The following is a 19695-nucleotide window of genomic DNA, read 5'->3' on the forward strand; positions in this document are numbered from 1 at the left end:
ATACAGGTTAGCATACAGAAATGTTGTGAGCTACAGATCATCAGTTCAATATACATCTGTGGCCACCTGTTGTTCTGGATATGCAGGATCTCCTCCAAATTGTTCTCGTTAGTTTGAAATGTTCTAGTAGTGCAGTGAAAAAAGGTGGTAATATATGTGACTGGATTTTGCAAAACTGATTATCTTTTGGATTTATAGAAAAATATTTATTAACTTGTCAACCTTACATAGCAGCTAACTATATGTGTGTGAAATTTAACTCAGTGAGTTTATAGCATTCCTATGATTTCCATCATTTCAGATAGGTTTTGTTCAGAAGTGTGAGTACATCACAAGCTTCTCATCCAGGAAGAGGTGGTAGTGTGGGCATTGTACAAATGTTGAATTAGGTTGTTTTATAAACTCAGTTCACCACATAATCTGTATATTATATAGTAGCTACCAGTCATTGTGTATGTACGTACATACGTACGTATGTATATTGTATGTATGTATGTGTGTATGTATGTGTGTATGTATGTATGTATGTATGTATGTATGTATGTATGTATGTATGTATGTATGTATGTATGTATGTATGTATGTATGTATGTATGTATGTATGTATGTATGTCTGTATGGATGCATACATGTATGTTTATACATTTGTAGCTGTATGCTCTATCTGTTACAATGGAGGAACTTGCACATCTCCTGAAATGTGTAGTTGTGTTGCAGGATGGACCGGAAATACCTGCAATGAAGGTAGGGGTTCATAAATTCATGTTATGCTGTCACAGTGTACAAAGTATGGTAGCATGATAACAACATCATAATTATTTAAGAACTCATGAAAATCAGTAATAACTATTGTGATTGGTCTGCAAAGTTCAGTTGTGTTTTCAAGGGATCAAATGTATCAGTGACACATATCATTAATTTTATTGTTGTAATAAAACATAGATGGAGTCATATGCATCATCATGTGGCAACAAAAAGGTATTAACAAGTCTAAAGTTTGTAATGGCATAGGTTATATCCATGCCAAAACAGCCAAGCTATACAGGAAAAGTGGTGTGGCTTTAAAAAGAAGCCAAAGCTAAGTGTATGCTCACAATTGTTAATGCTTATATACAAACAAAACACAAAATATCTTAATCATAGCCATTGACGTGTGTTCATATATATCATGAGCATGTCAGCTGGTGACACATAAAACTTCTTCCTTCTTTTGTAGATATTGATGAGTGTTCAGCAGGCTCAGATGGTTGCAACCACATTTGCAGTAACACTCCAGGAAGCTATATGTGTAGCTGTAACACTGGATACAATCTGGGTGGCAATGGACAAACTTGTGAAGGTAAATAATAACATGGTAGTTAATCTGCATTTCAATAAGATTCATACTCAGATGTAAATGAGTGTCTAGACCCATCATTAGCTGGAATGTGTTCTCAGAGATGTGTCAATGAACCAGGAACTTACAGTTGTAGTTGTAACAGTGGATATCGACTGGCAAGTGATGGGACAACATGTGATGGTAAAATTCTATCCTAACAAATTTAGTTTACTTATGTTTCTTGCATTGCTCAGATATCGATGAATGTTTGGACAACAATGGAGGCTGCAATCATGAGTGTACTAACACCATTGGCTCATTTGAATGTAGTTGTCTCCCTGGATACTTTCTATCTGATGATTACCTTACTTGTGTTGGTATGAACTATCATATCATGTGCATTACAACTGTAACATTATTAGATAACATGACCATGCATTCAATTGAATTTTAACATTAAGATTTGACTTGCTGTATCAACAGGCTTATAGCCCTGTCACAAGTCTCCAGTGAGATACGTAGTAATTATGAAAACCCTATGCTGATGACAAGTCATTGTTATTTGTATAAATTTAGGCTGAATCCAGGGGAAGTTCCAGATTCCAGCTGTTGTGGCTCTTTTACCACATGTATTATGTTGTCAGAGGAATGAGTCACTGCTGGTCTGAAAATTTTTTCCACAATAGAGTTTGATGTAAAGATTTAAATTTAACAGACCTTCGGTATATAGCCTTCTGGCAGGTCCTTATAGGGTGGGATAATATCTAGCATGTAGAACTCCGATTACAGTTCATTAATATGTGACTGGATCTGGGAAAACCAGTCTTATCACTCGATCATGACAGCAAATTTGATTTTTCACCAAGAACACAAAGCTAAACTATCAAATTTCACAATAAGATCAGCTAGACTTAAGTAGTCTGCTTTTGCTGGATGCTTTTTCTAAGCACAGTGGTGAGTTGTATGAGCAGCCTGGGGCCTTAATGGAGCTGTGACCAGCCTTGGGATGACTGTATGTGGCTGTATAACTACTCTGTGTTGAACAAAGACCTGTGTTGTGAATTTCCTTTTATGTTAGCTATTTCCACTGTTTCCAATTGCTGGCCTAATCTATCCCTATGCATTCTCCCTTTCATTTTGTAAACAATGTCTTTCCCTCCCCTCCAACCCCTCTCACCACCCCTATTGGAGCTTGCTTGATGCAGTAAACATTGAGGTAAAAATTATCTAAAATGGTGGGAAACATAGCTGTTGGCCACTTGTACAGTGGATACTCTGGAAGGTAAGGAATATTGGTAAAACATGTAAAAGTTTGGTACATGTAGCTTCAACCATTGGAGAGCTACAACACACTAAATACTTTAAACTGGCATTTCTCAATAGTTTAAATAGTAAGGCATGAGTAGAATACAATTACAACAAAAGATAATAGATTAGCTACTTATGCTGCACTGAAGGCCTGCTAGCAACCAAAATTAAATACATTATTAACTAGGGGTAGAAGCAACATTACAACAATATTATAGCAGGGCAAAGAAAATGATAAGTACATGAATTATTTGTGTTAACGTGTTCTGTAAAATGATTTTTAAAGGTGTTCAATAAGACCATGCAGTTTTCCCAGACCAGGTCGCATATTATCCTTTAAGTTTGCAATAATAAATAACCAGTGGACAATTAAAATGCATCATAGCAGAGTATAATTACGTTTAAATATGCACACTTTGTTATTGCATACAAACTCACGCAAAATGACATCTATCTCTAACTTCTATCTTCATTAAGATCATGATGAGTGTGAAGCTGGAAATCACAGTTGTACCCAAATTTGCAGAAATCTTCCTGGAGCACATGAGTGCTTATGCAATGATGGATATGAGCTGCAAGATGATGGCTACACTTGTATAGGTTAGACTCTATCCTTCCCCTCCATATGTATGTATCATCTGTACCACAATAGATATCAATGAATGTGAACTAGGTTACTGCAATCACTTCTGCAATAACACAGAAGGAAGTTTTATTTGTTCATGTCAAGATGGGTATGCTTTAGATGTTGACAGCAGAACATGCATAGGTGAATCTAGTGCTTTCATTCTGGAATTTGTACACATTATATCACTATACAGATATTGATGAATGTGCTGCAAACAATGGTGGATGTGGTCACTTCTGTGCTAACTTTCCTGGTAATTATCAATGTAGCTGCCAAGGTGGATACACTTTGGAGGAAGATGATTCGTGCACAGGTAATTCTAGAGAGTTGTATATATATATACTCTTATTTTATTCACATTGAAAGTGTAGCCAGCTGTTTTATTCTTTAGCTCAACCTTGTCCTACACTAATGAGACCACAAGATGGTGATATAATGTGTACTGGTCCTCAAGTTACTGATGAAAGTTGTTCATTCACATGTGAGCTAGGATATCAGCTGATTGGATCAGACAATCAGACATGTCTTCCCGACAATACTTGGAGTGGTGACCCTGTGTCATGTATGATTATGTCCTGTCCTCAACTGCAAGAACCTCTTAATGGTGCTATCATATTGCCTTGTCCACATGAGTTCAGGTCTACTTGCAACCTACGCTGTGACTATGGATTCTATAGTAACGACATACTCACTCAATCATGTGTTCTTTCAGAAGATAACAGTTATGTGGAATGGACACAGTCACCCACATGCAATGGTTAGTTGTATCAAGAATAGTTGCATGTATCCTGTACAGTACAGTAGTACCATATAGTAGGGATTATTAAGACTTGGGCCTCCTTTCACCCAAAAACCAGCCTCACTTTTCCTTCATAACTGCTTGACAGTATTGGTTAGGCAACCAAGCCCAAAAAATACCTCCAGAGTGGCCCCAAACCCTTCCAAAAAGTTTCTATGGGATTTTAAAATTTCCTGTTTAAATTGACTTTCTACTATATAACAAGTGTAGAAATTTTATATTTGAATAGGGATCATAGAAATAAAAAGAAAGGACAAGGGAAGTCGTTTACATCTGTAGCTATACTAGTAGACATTTAATTCCCACTTCAGTCTTATACAGAGTATAGCCATGACTGAAGTAGAGATGTATAGCAGCAGGTTTAGATAACCTCCCTTGTGTAGTATAATAATGAATTTACCGATGGTGCACATATTGTGCTTCAATAAGAATCAGTTGTCACCTTGTGGTAGTTCACACTCGAGTCCTAGCGGCATATTACAGTGGTGATGACAGAAAACTATATGTCAAATTGGCTACCTGATTCTCGCTAGAATCCTTTAGTCCTGCCATGGAAAGCATCAAGGACTACAAGGAATGGTTTGTTTCATTGTACTGCCCAATGCCAGGCATTCACCAAGTTAAAAACTCTGTTCAGTCCTACACCACTCAATGATGTCTCATTGACCGCTATTGTGATGGTAATGATGCAACACTTTAATAAAAAGGATACAGTGGAAATAGCAAGTTCGAGTCCAATGTGAGAAAGAGACAGGAGCAGATTATGTAGGCTGAACTATGGAGATTGAGTAAGACCTGTAAGTTTGGAGACTACTTGGAGACCACTCTTTGGTATGTGGCGTAAACAATCTCAAGGCCCAGAAGGAGCTACTCTGTGTCACAGAGCTTACCCTAACAGTAGCAATTGATAAAGCTAGGACAGCTGAGACAGTCAACCAAGAAATCCAGTTCTTCCCAACAGATGGAGAGGCTCTTAAGAAATCAAATCAGCAGTATCCATCCCCAAGGTGTGATCAACAGGGACATACCAGAACCACCTGCTATTACCGCAATACATTGCTAAGTCTGTAAACTGGGCTATGCAGGTATGGTTTGCTGGCATAATCAGTCTCAAGAACTACCCGGCAGTAAAGCCATAACAGAAGCATAACACAAAGCAACATTCAAGCCTATGCACACAGTGGCAACTACTGAGCTTAATAGTGATGAAGAAGAGTTTGACAACAACAACCAGCTTTCAGACATCCAGTAGACATACCAGTAAGTTGACAACAGTGTTGGATGTAGAGGGTGTTGCCATAAATGCCTGCCTGAGTGTTGCACTAGAAATGGAAGTGGAAACAGGGGCAGAGGTGTCATGCTAACAAACTACTTCAAGTAATTATATAAATTACACAAGTAACAAAGCTTAATTAAAGTCTACAGTTTCATCCTCAGGGAACGCAGTGGCTGAGAATTCTGGCATTTTCCATGATGTCGCTGACAGACTTTGGAATAACTAATGAAGCACCTGAGCTGCCTTCTGGATAAGCCTCAGTTGGCTGGTATAAGGGAAGTGTACACAGTCCAAATGATGACATCTCTTGCCAGTGTGTGAAGTAGTGTATGCTCTATTGAAATAATTTAACATAGCTACAATATAAAAAGAAATCTTGGCATGGAATCAAAATTGGTGATAATTTTAGCAAACATTAACAAAGTTGCCAAATTAAAGTCTTGCCATATCTTATTAGTGTTTCTAATGAATTGATCGAATTGCACGTGTCTCCAAGAAAGAAGCAAGTGTTGTATGAAGGTTTTCAAAACAGAAATGTGGCCCAAGTGGTGCTTCATCAAATCTGACACACTACTTCACCTGTAGCAATTGTCTGTAGCTAATATTGCAGATTAAGGTCCTACTCAGTTCAAAGGAAGATGATACACGGCAGCAGAGATCTTGTGTGGAAATGCTGGTTCCCACTCACTTTGTTTAGAACAGCTACTGCACTATAGATTGAAATAGATCTCTGTCCTCCATTTCACACAAGAGTTTCTCTATAGTACACTGATAGGCATGTCTGCGAAAAATCCACAATGCTACCATGTGGGCTCTCCACTGTATTAGATCAGATTAAATTCTTGCCAAATGCGATTTGTTAAGCAAACACCAAATATTTTGCTCGCCAAAATTTTGCTTATATGGTATCTTTATGAGATTCATTTAGTGGCCATCTCAACCAGTAATTATCTGGTAGTCATGAATTTTAGATGCAGGTGGGAAAATTCAGAAGTGACTGCTCAATTTAATGGTTTTACCATTATTGAGTTGTGCAGTCTTGCTGCATTCCTAATTGATTCCTTTTAACTCTAATTGGTTAGTAATCTGGCCACCCTTTTCAATAGTCAGTGTGGAGAAAAAAAGGTGGATAAATTATTAGATAGTTAGAGTTAAAAGGAATCAATTTAAAAAAAGGGTTAGAGTTGGGGTTATTGTAAAAAAATTAGCAATACAGCAAAGACTGCACATGTCAGTGGTAAAGGACCAATGCTAGATTTTTGTAAGATATTAGTTGTTTTAACATTCGTTCTTGGCCACATCAGATATCAGTTCTTTTAGTTGCCAGTTACTTTTTTTTGTGGATGTGTTTTTTTTGCACAGCCAAGCTTTTTTTGCATAGGGATTTTACTGAGTATCAGATACTACCTAAGAGGTAAGGTAGTTTGTAGTTATAGAAAATATGATTTTGCAAATAAAGTACAGGTTGAACTTTATTACTTGTGTAATCAAATATGTATTCCATTTAGTGAATGTGCTTGGATAGGCTACTCCAATTGGTAATTATGTTTCTGGTCTATTGCCACATCTTTTCTGAGAATGTGAAATTTCAGAAATTCATGACAAAATGCTTGCATTGGCTGGTTTAGAAATACATATTGAACTGCAGAAAATATGCTAAATCTAACTTTTAGTTAGAGTTAAAGCACTGCCACCCGTGTGTACGGAAAATACAGTACAAGGGTGTGTGTCGAGAGGCTAATACAGCACGAGGCGAAGCTGAGTGCTGTATTTGCCTCGAGACACCCCCGAGTACTGTATTTTTCGTACACACAAGCAAGGCGGTGCTTTAAGTGTTATATTGTACTTCCTGGTCGTCTGGCTCAGAGCGATTTTCTCTAGTACTCAAACCGCTGCGATTTTCGGTGATAAGGATATCAGTAAGTGTTTAATTAATCTATTTCTAGTCATAGAACGAACTGATAGGATTAGTTTGGCTAGTTTTAGCGATTTACAATGTCACGCACGTGATCAATCGTACTGTCTTAGTGGAGTCGTGATTAAAAGCTTCGTGATCAGATGATCAGTAAGTATTTATACAATCTATTCCTGGCTGTAGAACGAACTCGTAGGATTAGTTTGGCTAGTTTTAGCGATTTACAATGTCACGTACGTGATCAATCGTGCTGTCTTAGTGGAGTCGTAATTAAAAAGCTTTGTGATCAGATGATCAGTAAGTATTTATACAATCTATTCCTAGCCGTAGAACGAACTCGTAGGATTAGTTTGGCTGGTTTTAGCGATTTACAGTGTTGTTTACATAACATTCCTTAAATATATTCTCCGCATAACTGTATTGTATTTGCCCAAGTGTGCTGTATTTTCCCAATTAAGCACATAACTGTACTGTATTTGCCCAATTAACTACATAACTGTACTGTATGACTCATACAGTACAGTTATGCAGTTGATTAGTACTGTCATATGGTGTGTCTATAATCTATGGTACTGTATGGACAATACGATACGTGGTTTCACTTTGATCCTCCCACGCAAAGTACAATATAGTACCATGAATGATTAGCTTTAGTAAAAATGGTGGCACAGTACATAGTGTGGATTGATACTCTAGTAAAACAGTCGGTAAATTAGATTTTCATAAGATATAGTTAGTTGTATTAACATTCATTCTTAGCCACACCAGATATCAGCTCTTTTATTCACCAGCTACTTTACTTTCGTGGACATGCCCTTTTTGTACAGCCAAGCTGTTTATGCTTGGGATATATCTCACCCATACCCTAACTTAACCGTTGAAAATGACGTCCTAATCTCCTAGGAGCGCATTTCCTAATCCTAGGAGTGCTGTTCCTAATCCTGTAAGTGAGTTCTTTCCCATAGGGATGAATTCCTAATGTTCATATAACAAATGACCAGCTAAATTAATATTTGCACCGTGGTCACAATGAAACAAGGGAGGTAATCTACACCTGCAACTAAGCTAATGGTCATTTAATCCCTATACTTCAGTTATGGCTTTATATACTCTGCATAAGACTGAAGCAAGGATTAAATATCCACTAGTATATATTGCTGCAGGTGTAGATGACCTCCAATTGTTTTATTGCTTTTTGTTTCTATGATCCCTATACTCAAATATTTTCTAATTTTTCTATACACTTGTATAATTATTATTATGAACTCATGGTTATATTTATTGTGGTATTCCAATATATTTTGTGAGCATAGAAACTAACTTAGTTATCTAACAAATTAATAACAGCTTATATTTTCTGTAGCTATTGAAGCATGTGAACCATATCCATGTCGATATGCTGGAGTTTGTACAGTACTTGGTCCACAAGAATTTGAATGTGATTGTACAGGAACAGGTTATGAAGGAGACATGTGCCAATATGGTATTGTAAACCTTCCACAATATCCTACCCTAACTGCTGAGGGCCCTGCTGAGTTGATTACCATATCTGCTAGACCAGCAGCATTCATTACAATTGAGTTTGTTTCTGATGACCCAAACAATTTATCTTTTGATCCACCTTCAGTAACAATTCAATATCCTAACACTTCTGCAAATTTTACTGTCCAAAGTACACGACCAAATCTTTACACATTAAACTATGTGATTACTGGCATGAGCTCTGATGAGTTTCCTGCACCAGAACCCAGTACTGTACTAGTTACCTCTCCCATCTCTGGTCCACCAAATAGATACTTCACTAATAGAGACCTAGATATTGGATTCCTACAACCAGGTTGTTGTCAGCCTCCAGATAATGCGCCATCTTACCAATGTCCCAAAAGTGGACAAAATCTGTTATTTAGTTCAACTTGTAATTGGAGACAAATGGACACACAGCTAACATCTGGAATAGTATTTTCTACCCTAAATGGATTGACTCTACCAGTATCTATTAGTGGGATTGAACTAGAGCAGTCTAACAACGTTGTGTCAGTTAATCAGCTCAGCACAAGTGACTTGAGTAAACCATGTACTGCATGTACTTCAATTAGGGTGGGTGGTAGTGCTCCTAATTTTGGTAAGGGCCCTGTACCATCTTGTACCACCATATTCGGTCCTACCATTAATGACTTAAATGACTTCCTTAATGCAGAATCATTGACTTATTCATACTTTAGATACGCTAATTCACTCTATCCTTCATGGCTAAATTTACGACCCATTAATGGTGACCGTCGTGTTCATGATACAAACAGTTATCAAGTAAAACTTGTTGACAGTACTGAACTGGAAGATATTGGATGTGAAGGTCTTCCAGCAGTTGAAGATGGACTATATTCTGTACTACAATACTATGGTGAATTGAATGTTGGCATTCCAACCATCGATGGGGATGAGGTGTATACTCCATCTGAGGATGCTTCTCCTCTGTGCTTTGCAATAAACTTATGTGAAGGGACAATGTCACCACTTTATGTAGGCATTCCAATAGATGCACAACCATTCTTTAAAACACTACCATTTGTAAGCAACCTGATAAATAATGGATGGGTTATAGACACTGAAGCTCTTGCTGTTACGGTTGGTAACAATTATCTAAATGTTGATGCTGTGAATAGATTGGCTGGTCATCAGTACTGGAATGGTGTCCAAGATTTCATAGTCAGCAACCATTTTAACCAAGCATCACTTGCAGTACAAGGAAAAGTGAACAGAAATTTCACTACAGGTGACATGATGTGTGTAATGGAGTTTGATGGTTTAACTTCCATTCAATACTATAATTTAAATGAGGTAAGCTAATCTCTCGAGTAACTATATAATACTAATCCAGTCCTTTTTGTAGGCATACAATACAGGGTTACTGAGAAGATGGACTGGAGCAATGGATGGGAGCATAGACTTGACATTACAAGTTGATGTACAAGGAGAAAGTTCTAAATTGGTTTTGGAGGCAGCAGAAGATCCTGGACTTTTCTTTATTGGAGGTGAGCATGAATCATATACTTGCGTGCATTAAACATATAATATTACTTTAGATAGCGTATTGATTCATGCATATAATTAAATTTTATATCCACAGAATATGAAGAGAGATGCAGACCCAGTACAACACCATCTGGTTTATCCTTTACTCTCACATACATGCCAAGTACTGACAATACTGGACTACTATCAACCATCTTCAGAGTTCCTCCTAATCTCATATTTGATCTACCAACACAGTTCTCATGTCCCATGGACACATTCGTCACTCTTGACAGTGATATGAGAATGAGAGGAGTTCAACTTAGATCACAATGTGTGGATGTTAACATAGGGATGTTCCAGTTTAATGGAATACAATTGATCCACACCCTCAGTGTGGTAGGCAATTTTGACGACTATGGTTACATCTGTATGTCTGATGATCTCATAACTGACAACACTAGAGTATATTTGCATTCAAAATTCTCATCAAGTTATGATATTCTTCGGTTGGGATATTTCATGTTCGTACGACCAGATGATAATCTAAATTTCATGTCCACTGCATTCTTAAGGGGTATTGCTAAGTATGCAGGCAAAATTAATCAAGTAAGTTTTATCCTGTTTGGAACAGTATTTACTACTGAGGTGCACATAACACAAGATGGATTGAGGTTTTCAGCAAACTGTAATATGTTCAACAGTTACCCAATTCAGCTCACAGGCACAGCTAACCAAGACTCTGAGTGGAATGGGCTACCCATTGAAATTACTGGACATTTCTTAATGGGTGAAACTAATATCCCTTATCTTCTTCAGCATGAAATCCACCTATACGCTTCTTTCATAGCTGAGCGAGCACAGCTGAGTGAGCAAAGTGCTGCAATGTCATTACAAAGAGCTAGAGCTCAATTTGAGCTCGTGAATAATACATACCAGACAAGGCTACAAAACTATGAAGCTATATGCAGTGAGTATGCCAATGCTATGACTGAACTTGAAAATGCAACCAGTGAACAAACTGCAGCTCAGCAAGCAGTTGATCTTGCTGAAGATGTATTGCAAGAGGCTCAAAGTAGATTTAACAATCTTTGTGAGATACAAGTGTGCAATGACATTTGTGTACCTGGTACAGTTTGTGAAGAATGCACAGCTACCGTCAGCTCAACGATTCAAGGCACATGTTCAGCTCCTTGTCAACTAACAGAAACTGTCAATGTATTTGTTGGTGTGCGTGCTTACAGTTGCTGGCGTTGGATTAATCAGCTTCAGTGTGAATACCTTTGTTATTGTCCTTCGTGGTCGATCTGTGTGGCTGGCAGAGCTTGCCGCTATGTATCAGTATGTGCACGCACTACTTGCTATGAAGATCTCTATGAACCAGTGACTGTAACATACACTGGTACTTGTGTGGTTCAGTGTGATGATGGTGTTATGTCAACTGATGTTGTAGAGCAATGCTGTACTTTGTCTGACTGCAGTAGCCAGGTACCAGACAGTAACTGTATACGAATGAATAGTGAGTGTCAAATGGCTAGAGATATTGCTTATGCACAATTGGAAAGATCAGAATCCTCACTGTATGAGCCATTAGAACGTCTTGATGCTGCTAGACAGAGGGCATCAAGGGCACGGATTAATGTTGTAAGTCTAAGGTCAGAAAAACGTATTGCTGAACAGTTGTTGAACCAGTCAAGAACAGCATATACAGCAGCACAGGAAAGTGTTAGTTTTACTGAAATGGTATATCAGTATTTATTGCAGCAAATCAATCAATCCCTGATACTTGCAAATGCTCTTGATGAAACAAGTGGGCATATAGTACAAGTTGACAGTGTTCAGTTTACAGTCACTGTGATAACAGAATCTCCCACTAGCATTCCAGTTACAGTTAATTATTCATTTCCTCTACTTGGAACAACACATACTGAGGAGATTATTCTGGACTTTGAGTATATTGAAACATCATTAATGCAGAGAGCTATTGATCTGACTAATGTAGCATTCAGTGTACTAAGTAGCAGAAGGAAAAGACAAACTGAAGATAGCACCACTACAGAGCAAAGAGAAATCACCAGAACTGTGATGTATTATGGAGAAAAGTGTACTGACATCAGGAACCTACATGACTACATTAATGAACTTGTAAGCTCTTTGAAAACAATTGCCAATGTGTCTGAATCTTCTCAAGATGCAGTGATGGAAAATGTCATGGCACTAAGTAATCTTTCAGCTGATAGTATGAATGACAATACAACTAGTTCAGTAAATGTCACCTACTTAGAAATGGAGTTTGGTGTTACAGTCAACATGACGGAGATGTCAAATGATGATGCAACTGCTATCACCAAATTGTTGGATGATTTGCAAGCTCTTACATTACAATTGGCTGCATCTGTCGGAGAGAATAGTTTTGCAGAATGGCAAGTGAAAATGGAAGATTTACACAACCAAACAGGAAGCGCAGCTGGACATGCTTGTTTTGGATTCTCTGATTGTTTAGTGACAGTTGGTGAAATTACCAGGAACTTGTTACGTCTCACACCTCTATCTGAAGCCATTGTACTTCTTGACAATCTTCAGGAAGCTGAAAGTGATTTACTTGACCTGGCTGTACAAACCAACCTGACAATTGATGAAGCCATTAGCAAAACTGACAAAATCCTACTAGTCTTGGAAGAACTCCTACAGCTAAACTATTGGTGTGCTTCTGTACCAAACATTACTGTACAGCCAGAGGAAAGGATAGCTACACCAGAGCACAATATGGTAGTTATCACTTGTGAAGTAGAGTCCATGGCTCCTGTAAACTACAGGTGGAAGAAGGGCAGTACTGATGTTCCAGGTGCAAATAGTAGCACACTTGTTTTACAAGACATCAAATTTGCTGATGCGGACAATTATACTTGTATTGCTACCAATCATATTGGTTCAGTAACCTCAATAAATGCTTCAGTAGAAGTTCAAGAACTTCCAGCATTTTTCTTACAACCAAGCCATCAGGATATATACTTGAGGGACCAGAATGGTGCACAGTTTAAATGTAATGCAACAGGATTTCCATACCCTGGCTTTCGATGGTATAGAAGACTTCACAATGAAACAGAATTCACTGTTATACCAGATGAAGATGAGAATGAGTACACCATACCCAACACTGTACCAGAACATGAAGGAGTATACTATTGTGAGGCTTACAATGAACAAGGAGCTGTACAGTCTAGACAAGTGAACCTCACTGTCCTTAGGACTAGTGTAGCACAACTGGCACAATACTTTACTTTGAATATTACTGCCATAACTAATGACAGCATTGGTGAAGTTATGGAGGAAGCATCCAACCTTACTCTAGGATCAGGAATGATGGACTCACCACAAAATGTACTTATCCAGCACTTTATCACAGTTGTTAATAACTCCATTAATATGCAACAAGTAACAATTGAAGATGTCACCATCACTGAACTTGATGACATGTCACTCTCTGTCACATTTGGTCTTTACAGTTACAACATCAGTTACACTGAAGAAAATGGAAATAACCTCTTGCTTATTGGTCCAGAAGCTAGAAATGAGTGGGGAGTTGTTCTTAATGAACTGTTGGGCTTTTTGAGAAATGACAATGTGGTTGTCTCAGATGGTATAGCAGCATATCAGGTATCATCATCAAGTCTACAAATGGGAGACATTCAATTTGCATGTCCTCCTGGATCAGCTATATATGAAGACAACCAGTTCTTATGCGGTGAGTAACAAATCATAATGTATGTCAAACAAACTATACACCGCTCTCTATACATGCAATAAAAAAGCATCTATCATACATTACTTTGCATATTGTACCATGTCATTGTCTCACTATAATTTCTATTAATAGTGAGTTGTCCAGCTGGAAGTTATCAAGTTGACAATGAAATGATACAAGTTAATGATGATGGTTCAGAGACTGTCATTGTGATGCCCGAATGTGTGCTATGTCCTACTAACACCTACCAATATGTACAAGGGCAACTCCAGTGTGTATCATGTTCTGAATACCACATGACTCGTAGTAACAGTACTAGACTATTGGAGGATTGTATTATGATGTGTCTACCTGGAGAATACTCTAATGATGGGTTGGCACCATGTAACAAGTGCCCTACAGGACAATATCAGAATTCACGTGGTCAACTGGAGTGTGTGGAGTGTCCTAATAGTCATAGTACTCGTAATACTAGTAGTCAACAATTGGATGATTGTCTGCCATTGTGTTCTCCTGGGGAATATTCTGATGATGGATTTAAGCCATGTGATGAATGTCCTTGTGGTAGTTATTCTGATGTGTATGGAGCTGTGGAGTGTTACAATTGTTCCACTGTTGGAGCACCTGAGGATCAGTGTATGGGTAAGTGAGTAACTGCAACAATGGTATGTGCTCTATATTTACATCTTACACACGACCATCATACAGCACAGTAGTACTGTATATTAGGGATCATGGAAGTTTGGATTTTTCTGGCCAAAAATATCACCCAAAAACCAGCTTCACAATACCATTCTGTTGCCTTGGCAGTATTGGTTAGACCAAGCCCAAAAGTGCCTTCAGTAAGACTTACGCTTCCAATAGATTGCTATGAATTTTTTTTTTAAATGGGGAATTTTCTGCCTGCCTGCCTGCCTGCCTGGCCTGCCTGCCTGCCAGCCAGCCAGCCAGCCAGCCAGCCAGCCAGCCAGCCAGCCAGCCAGCCAGCCAGCCAGCCAGCCAACTTGATAATGGCTAAGGCTATGTGCTTGAATTTTTCACTGTTCGATGTTGCTTCATCCCGAAACGTGCCTTTTGGCATACTGTGGTACATACAATGCAAGCACATTGGACTTAGCTTTTTCCTCCTTTGTATGCCATTTCAGTTTGCTGACTGCCAAAGGTGTCAATTCATGGTAGTGCGATGCATAGCTACATTTGCAAACGGGAATCATCCGTATTTTCTGTGGTGACTGGATTGATTGCAGAGGCACTTCTGATACTGTTCTTCATTTGTAATGCTGTGTAATGAGCTGAAAGTGAAGTGTAATGGCCATTTCACTTTCGGGTCAGTAATTGATAGTTGGGGCATGCAAATCGTTTGTATTTTTCATTGTAACTGGATTGATTGCAGAGGCGCTTCTCCTACTGTTCTTTTGTAGCACTGTGTAATGGGCTGAACATAGCTGAAAGCGAAGCGTAATGACACTTCACTTTCGAGTCACTAATTGATACCTGGGGTGCACGTTTAGATAAAAACATTAATTCTGGCACTATCCTTTCTTTTGATGCGGTATGCACAGGTTCACCAGTTATAATAATGTTACAAAAAAAGTAAACAAACAAGTATAAGGAAAAAAATAGGAAGTTTAAGTTCAAATAGGGATCATATAAAAAAGTAGGGAAACAAGGTATTAATAATGTTTGCTAAGCTCTGCTAACTAGAGATGTGCTAGCAAAGTAAATGTAGTAAATCATTGTAAATGTTCATTTTATGCAGCCTATACATGGTCAGAGAAAAAACAAGGAATGTTATTATAGCAGTAGATTAAATATGAAGTACATAACACTTGCATTTTTATATTGTTTAGTGCAACTCACTTTCTACATAAACATTCAAGTACTGTTTAGCATGCCATATTAATACATGTGTCCAAAGCAGTTATTTTAATATCAGGAGTCCATGACCATGGACCTCTGATAATACTGCTTGACTAAGAGTTTTATTTAAAGAAAAAGCATTGCCATTTTAAATTTTCTACTCTCCCTATGAAAATTTCCTTGTCATATTTGCCCTTTAATTGCTGAAGCTACTTATTTAAAAAGTTATGATACAAAAATATTAGAGGTTCAGTGTTATATTATGAGTGTTATATTGACTTTTCAACAGAAGAGTGCTCCACTTCAAATGGTGTAACGACTTCAAGTGGTGTAACCACTTCAAGTGGTGTTGAAGACAACAAAGAGGTAAATTACACTACTCAGGAGTGCATAAGCACCATGAGACAGCACTTATGCGCTTCTTCTACAAAATGTAAACAATTATAACTCTGGTATATAATTAATATAGAGTGGAGGTGGAGCACCAATAGCAGCCATTGCAGCTGGTGCAGGTGGGGGAGTTGCTATTGTCATGATTGGTAAGTCGCTCAATAACTAAAGATGACCATAGCTAATACAACGATATCAAGCCATTAACAGCAAATGATATCGTAAATCAGGAAAAATTTGTCGTCAAATTTTTTTTTGTCCTTGGCTGCATTGATGAATATTAAAAAGACAAATTATTCAGTACTTACTAGCTAGCTACAATACTACTGAACACTTCACAAATTTTTCATGGTGTCATGCAATCTTGAAATTTTCCTGATTTAAATATACTATAAGACTATATAACAACTATACATTCATGCATCCCATAAAATATCATTTTGAATTTTAGTTGTAGTGGTGATAGTGATAGTCATTGTGCTGTCAAGAAGAAAAAGAGAATCTTACCAAATCAAGGATGTTAAGGATGATGATAAACGACATAACAAATCTGCAGAGTATACAGTTATGTACATGCAACAAAATAAGAATGATGAGGAGTTGGCGAAACCAGTGGCAATGAATAATCCTGTGTACAGCTTAGAGGGTGCAGATGCAGTATTTCAGAATCCAACATACTTGGTAAGTTTGTTACATTAATTTTAACTACTTGTTTTAACATCACTCCATGCAGGATACTAATTGATATACTGCCTACTTGCTAAACTTGCTAAATTGCATTCGCTTTTACATATTTATTGCTGGGATTTGTATTTGTGTTAGACTTTCTAGTTGCAGTGTTAAATTTGTAGACTTTTGTAATTGTAGAGATATTTAAGTATTCATGTTTTTTCAATTATTAATGCAAATGTTGATACAATTACTGTTCCACAATGAATTGACCTGGGTCTATCAAACCAGTGGAAGGAATTCAACTTCACATGCATGACAAAAAATGATGAATTTAAGTGCTCATACTCTAGTACGTCACAAACACATATGCTGGCAACCGTCTGCATGTATACTTACAGTAACTGCATGCAGCAAAAATACAAAAGGTTGTAAACTTCCCTTGTATATACCATATGTGTACAAATTTTCAAGGGATGTGATTTTTGATATTTTCATTTCACAATTATTAATATTTGAGTGAAAAAAACTGCGAAAATACTGAAATCTAAAAATTTACATACCTCAAAATGTTATATACATACAAATACGGTACTGTTAGAATTCTGAGTTCAAATAGATTATTATTTCTCTACACCCATTTGTTCAGATTATAGTTGGCTGTAGCACAAGTTGAGTAGTGCTCTTAAAAAGTCTTTACTTCTATGGTTTCCATATATACTTCAAAGCACTTATTAACAGTGTAGCTATAAGTGAAACAGCTAAGTACTGCAAATGCTTTGTACTTCATCCCAAAGTTGGGGGTAACGCGTTATGTAATAATATTACTTTTGCAATAACTCATCCATTTCATCACATGAGTGGCTTGTAAAGGAATTGCAAGTTAAACAAGCAGTCATATAACGTCACATAAAGAACAAATTTGTGTGCATGCAGCATGCACTACATACACTAAAAATCTAGCATGTTTGATTATTATTGATTTATATACTAACCAATCTTTATAATAACTTTGGGTGTTTAATTATACAAAGCATGCACTGTTTAAGCTCTACTGTATGGTTTACAACAGCTCAGTTCAATTGCCTGTATTATCAAAATTGATCAGTGGTTTGACTGCTCTATTAGAGCATTTGTCAATTTTTTCATGGTCCCTGGAGATATAATTTTGGCCAGATTTTATTCTGAGGGAGGCAACCCCTTGCCAACCACTTCAACCCTCTACCCCTTCCACCACATATGTAATTGATGCTTGAGCATAGACAATTCTAAGGGGGTAAAAAAAAGTTTTTTTACAAATTATGAGGAGAAAAGTTGCAACATAGATTGGCTTAGTGTTTTTCATGTTTTTAGCATCAAACACATTTTCAAGTTTTCAAATTGCAAAAATCCATTTAATGGTTGGACTCCCAGTCCCCAGACCTCCTGAACTTCTACTTTATACTACAGCCATACAATACCCTTCATGCTGTGCCCCCCTTGTATGTCAGGTCTAGAATTGCCACTGTGTTTGAATATCTGCACTTTTTCTACCACCAAAATAGCAACTTGATTCAAGTTGTATCATATAAATCCTACAAAAATAACTCCACAACATGCAGACCTATAAGCTGAGTGTAAAAGGATTCCAAGACCATTATATTAAACATTCTTACTGCTGGCCATGAAACAATTTGATGGTGTATGGAACAAATGCCACTGGTTTATAAAAAAATTCAGTATATCACACTTTGTGGCACAATGCCACACAAAATCATCTGCATACCTTAAAGCCATGTCATGGAGAGTGATAAATGCTGAATTCAATCACAATTTATGCATAAAAAGGATAATAGGAATCAAGCTAAAATTCTTATAACATCACTTCACAATGTACATAGCAGTTATCTTATTGCACAAAAGCTAGCAAAAGCTACTTAAGGAAAATGCTGAAGTTTATACTTAGCAACAAATTTACAGAGTTACAGAACTGATTCTAATATATGTTGACCGAAAAATTAAGAGTCAGTTATTGTACCACTTTGTAGTGCTTTGCTTTGTTCTGCAGTGCCTTGAATTGTGATTCCAATGAATGTTCACTTTCCAGACTGTACATGTTTGAGTTTTCTTTTCCACCAACTATGACCTGTTGTTAATGGTGTGACTGCACTATTAGGGGTATCAAGACTATGTGTGTTACCACATATGCAAAACTTATAATATAGTATTAACGGTGCCTCTACCAAACCTTGAAGGTTTATGGTACACAGAAATAATATTTATTTAGAGAACTATGAGACTGTGTGGAGCATGCCCCATAAAGAAGCAATCATGCGATGACAGCTGGCGTTGTTCACCACAAGGTAATGATGTTAGAACGCTAGTGTATAATGTTACTTGTATCGACAATAGTAGACACCTCAAAGTCTGTTTGAGGTGGCACCACAAATCATCAACAAATAACACTGCCTTTGTAAGGTTGCTCTCTGGTATTCTGAGTTATTCAGACATGTTATTCATGGCTCCAAAGACCCATCACATGTTGGATTACACAACAACCTTTACCACATTACATCAAACACACAGCTACACCCATCACCATTTCCATTGCAGACAAACACAACTACAATAAATAAATTATATAGAAAGTTCAAGATTACTTGCCTCACACTAAGGCGCTCGGCAATTAATTTTGTTTACCGAAGTTACAGAGCTGCATTATTTCATTAAGGGTTCAACCAAATACTATCACAATATTACAACGATATTCGAATGCAGTGTCACTACCACATGCTA

General features: G+C 37.4%; 1 protein-coding gene across 1 annotated transcript; it reads left to right on the plus strand.

Moving 5' to 3' along the window:
- Positions 1-10: 10 nt before the first annotated feature.
- On the plus strand, positions 11-17177 carry LOC136269121 (uncharacterized). Its single transcript, XM_066064595.1, has 17 exons — positions 11-107; positions 652-744; positions 1217-1339; positions 1391-1519; positions 1573-1695; positions 3104-3226; positions 3279-3395; positions 3448-3567; positions 3646-4011; positions 8608-10082; positions 10135-10276; positions 10372-14001; positions 14134-14643; positions 16151-16227; positions 16331-16400; positions 16703-16932; positions 16985-17177. The coding sequence occupies exons 2-17, from the start codon at positions 699-701 to the stop codon at positions 16994-16996; spliced, it is 7293 nt and encodes a 2430-aa protein (XP_065920667.1). The 5' UTR covers positions 11-107; positions 652-698; the 3' UTR covers positions 16997-17177.
- Positions 17178-19695: the final 2518 nt, after the last annotated feature.

Source organism: Dysidea avara, chromosome 10 (assembly GCF_963678975.1).
Source record: "Dysidea avara chromosome 10, odDysAvar1.4, whole genome shotgun sequence".
NCBI lineage: Eukaryota > Metazoa > Porifera > Demospongiae > Dictyoceratida > Dysideidae > Dysidea > Dysidea avara.

Excerpts from the sequence above, each read along its gene's own strand:
- LOC136269121 (XM_066064595.1), top strand. The coding sequence starts at position 699 with ATGTGTAGTTGTGTTGCAGGATGGACCGGAAATACCTGCAATGAAG. Across the intron at positions 1,520-1,572 it reads TGATGGGACAACATGTGATG|ATATCGATGAATGTTTGGAC; the intron begins GTAAAATTCTAT and ends TGCATTGCTCAG. Across the intron at positions 16,228-16,330 it reads GTGTTGAAGACAACAAAGAG|AGTGGAGGTGGAGCACCAAT; the intron begins GTAAATTACACT and ends TAATTAATATAG.